The sequence below is a fragment of the Rhamphochromis sp. 'chilingali' genome, assembly GCF_963969265.1.
Source record: "Rhamphochromis sp. 'chilingali' genome assembly, chromosome: 5".
Taxonomy (NCBI): Eukaryota; Metazoa; Chordata; class Actinopteri; order Cichliformes; family Cichlidae; genus Rhamphochromis; species Rhamphochromis sp. 'chilingali'.
In genome coordinates this window covers 28,546,779-28,550,140 of record NC_137932.1, presented here as the reverse complement: position 1 = coordinate 28,550,140, position 3,362 = coordinate 28,546,779, and the positions used below count along the sequence as shown (strand labels likewise).

Genomic DNA, 3,362 nt, shown 5'->3' with positions numbered 1-3,362 from the left:
ACATCATGCACAGATATTATTTTCCCAACCACACTGCTTTAGACCTTGTCCCCTAAATCTACACAGATGCCCTCTGTGTGGCATGAAATGCATTTAGCCAATAAACAATCAATGGCTTTTTGTTGTTGTAACCGACTCCATATTCGGATGTTTGTGTGCAGCATTTGTTAGTAAAGCATTCTTCATTGCATCAGCGTATGTGTGTGTCACTCTTTATTGCACAAGCTTGTAGATGTGTGTGTGTGTGGATCACTTCTCAGTGAATTGAATCAGCATTTTGATTTTTTGCAGGTGTGTGTGTCATTTCTCACTCAATCAACGAGTGCATATGTTCATATGTGTGTTTCTCTACATTCTGAGTCAGTGAATGTAGATGTGTGTGTTTGTGTGGGTGTTTGTGTTCATCACTTTCCTGTTCTGGGCCCTGTTTCAGGAAGCCGGTTTAGTGGAAAAACTGAGTAAGTATACCCTGAGTTAACGAAAACTCTGGGTTTTCGGTTTCACAAAGCGAGTTCAGCTGCAGCCTGAGTGAGTCACTATGACGACACACTCCGTGAAGCTAACCTGCCCCCTAGCAGGTTTACTACAACTAACCCTGACTGTCTCCGCCCCTTTGTCGGAAACCTGACAGTAGGAAGTGTCGGACATGGCGTGCCACTTCCTTGAAGAGCCAGTAGATCGTGAAGCCCAAATTCTCCGCAGAGCTCTCCGCCGGGAGAGAGTGATCAGAGCGCGTTTGGACATTTTATCATTTCCTGATGATTTTCTGTGCGAACGTTACCGTTTCTCAGCACAATCTATAATTTATTTGGATAACATCCTCAGGCCATATATTACGCATGTGACACATCGCGGACATGCTCTCAGTTCATTGCATATTATTTGTATTGCACTTCGGTTTCTTGCAAACGGGAGCTTTCTGTATAATATTGGTGACGCTGAGCACGTTTCCAAGGCTACCGTCTGTCGGGCAGTCAGGAATGTTACAGTTGCACTGAAACGTCTCCTGTACTCGTCTGTGGTGTTCCCCGGTCACAGACCCACAAGATTTATCAAAGAGGGATGCCACAAAATTGCAGGTATCAGGATGACCAAAACTTAATGTATGATGTGGTGATACTTGGACTACTACTTAAATTGCACATTTATTTTCAGGGTTCCCAGGCGTGATTGGCTGTACAGATGGCACTCACATTCCAATCATTGCTCCTTCAGTAAATGAAGGAGACTATGTGAACAGGAAGTCTTTCCACAGCATTAATGTGCAGGTACATAGTTCCCTGTAGCATGTCAAACTAACAAATTATTTCATTATAGTAATGGATGCTAATTTGTGTTCTCTGCACTGTGAAGATCATATGTGATGCTGCCAACATTATCACAAATGTGGAAGCCAAGTGGCCAGGCTCTGTCCATGACTCACAAATATTCCGTGAATGTACACTGAGCACAAAATTTGGACATGGTGAGTTGAGAATACTTTAAAATATATAAAGACCAATTGCTTCAGGGACATTTGAACTGAAGTGTACCCTTCTGTCTTAGGAGAGTTCACTGGCTACTTGCTTGGTGATAGGGGGTATCCATGTTTACCCTATTTGCTTACCCCTTACTCTGACCCTGAACCGGGCCCACAGCAGCGATATAATCTGGCTAATTGCAGGACAAGAGCCAGAATTGAAATGACTATCGGAATGCTTAAGGCCCGGTTCCAGTGCCTGCAAAGACTCAGGGTCACCCCAGAAAGGGCATGTGACATTATTGTGGCATGTGTGATTCTTCACAACATTGCCACAATTAGAGGAGAACACTGTCCTTCTGAACCAAACATCAGCAGTGATCCAAACCATGAACATCCTGACCCTCCCACGGACATACAAGATGGAAGCGCAGTCAGAGACACCATATGTCACAATCATTTCCTTTGACCCATCACCTCAACATGTTGAAAGAAGAATAAACAGATTTTTTGTTCAACTGGCTTTATTGGTCGCCTGTATTTCCTGTACACAAAGTATTAAAAGATGTAAACCTCATAAAGTGTCTCTGTTGCTTCCTCCTCTGTAACAGCTGTCAATGTTTCTTCATTATTTTCCTGCAGTAAAGAAATAAACAACATTGCTGTTCTACTGTAAACTCATATAATCTGTGGAGTATTACTCACAACTGCATGTTGGTCTGGCTCAACAGGAGGCTGCACCAGATGCAGTACACCACCACCATCAACTGATAGAATATGAGGTTTATACAGGTCACTTATAACTTACAAGGGACCAAATGGCAATTAACAAACATACCAAGCACCTTACACTTCATTGTCATTATGCTCTCAAAGACAACCAAGGCTGAGGGAAGGCAAAATCAGTCGGAAAATAACTTCACTACAAAATAATTCATTATGGTAAAGAGTTTATCAAATGAATGTGTCGCACTGCAAAGGTGACTGTGAAGAAAGGATGTATGCACATCATGTATTATTTTGAATTTACCCCTTATGTAGGCACTTGTGTCTTGCGGGGTTATTGACTCAGAGGATGTCCCCGCAGAGATGCCTTCAGCCACAGGGCGCCCACTGTTTTGGCTGAGGGCCAACTGCTCAGCCTCTGTGAGTGGTGGTGGTGGAGGACCCCCACCTGTTTTTCGGGCCTCCGCTTTTTTTCTGTTGGCTATAACGGGTCACATTTGAGCATACAGAGTAAGCAAATATGTACTTGTAATGTGCTCAGATAATTTCAATAAGTGCTTACAGAAAGAAAATTAATGTAGCCTCTAACTGCAATTAATTTACATGGGACAAACAGACCAAGCACTATGGCTCATAATACAATTACACCTTACCTGTTTGGACTATATTTTTATATTTCATTTTTACTTGCTGCCAGGCACGTTTGGGGCCTGTTGGGTTGCACCTGCGCTCACATCACATCACAAAATAAAATGTATAAAATAACAAATAAAATAACATATGATAAAATAACGTGTTAAATGGGTGGAAATCCCTAGATCAATGTTTATATTAATACTCATGCATTGACTCTGTCGGCTATGTTTTGCCATGCATGCTCCCTTTCTTTTGCAGCTGTGGCTGTGTTACTTTTTTCCGCGGAATTTGCATGTTATCGGCATATGCTGCCATCAGAATTTCGGCCTCAAGCGCTGTGAAATACATTGACCGCGCCTTCTTTCCCTCCGTCTCCATGGTGACTCGCTTAATCTGTGCTCCGTTTATCAGGGCTTTATGTATCCTCGTCCGCGCGCTTCACTTGGGGTTAAAGCAACTCCGCATTGACTGAACTAATTGTTATCAGCCTTTCTGAAACGGAATATTCCGAGTTGGACAGTTCGGGGTTACTCAACCGTGA

The 3,362-nt window shown here is 42.9% G+C and overlaps 1 protein-coding gene across 1 annotated transcript; it reads left to right on the top strand.

Annotated features, from left to right (window-relative positions):
- Positions 1 to 421: 421 nt before the first annotated feature.
- On the top strand, positions 422 to 3,013 carry LOC308397359 (putative nuclease HARBI1). The gene is made up of 4 exons (XM_080883211.1): positions 422 to 1,079; positions 1,156 to 1,268; positions 1,354 to 1,465; positions 1,546 to 3,013. Exons 1-4 carry the CDS (start codon positions 647 to 649, stop codon positions 1,926 to 1,928), a joined length of 1,041 nt encoding a protein of 346 aa, XP_080739337.1. The 5' UTR covers positions 422 to 646; the 3' UTR covers positions 1,929 to 3,013.
- The last annotated feature ends 349 nt before the right edge of the window (positions 3,014 to 3,362 follow it).

Bases quoted from the DNA above. Each gene is read 5' to 3' on its own strand.
- LOC308397359 (XM_080883211.1), top strand. From the start codon at position 647: ATGGCGTGCCACTTCCTTGAAGAGCCAGTAGATCGTGAAGCCCAAATT. The intron at 1,269-1,353 runs GTACATAGTTCC...TGCACTGTGAAG, and splicing joins TCCACAGCATTAATGTGCAG to ATCATATGTGATGCTGCCAA. The intron at 1,466-1,545 runs GTGAGTTGAGAA...CTTCTGTCTTAG, and splicing joins GAGCACAAAATTTGGACATG to GAGAGTTCACTGGCTACTTG.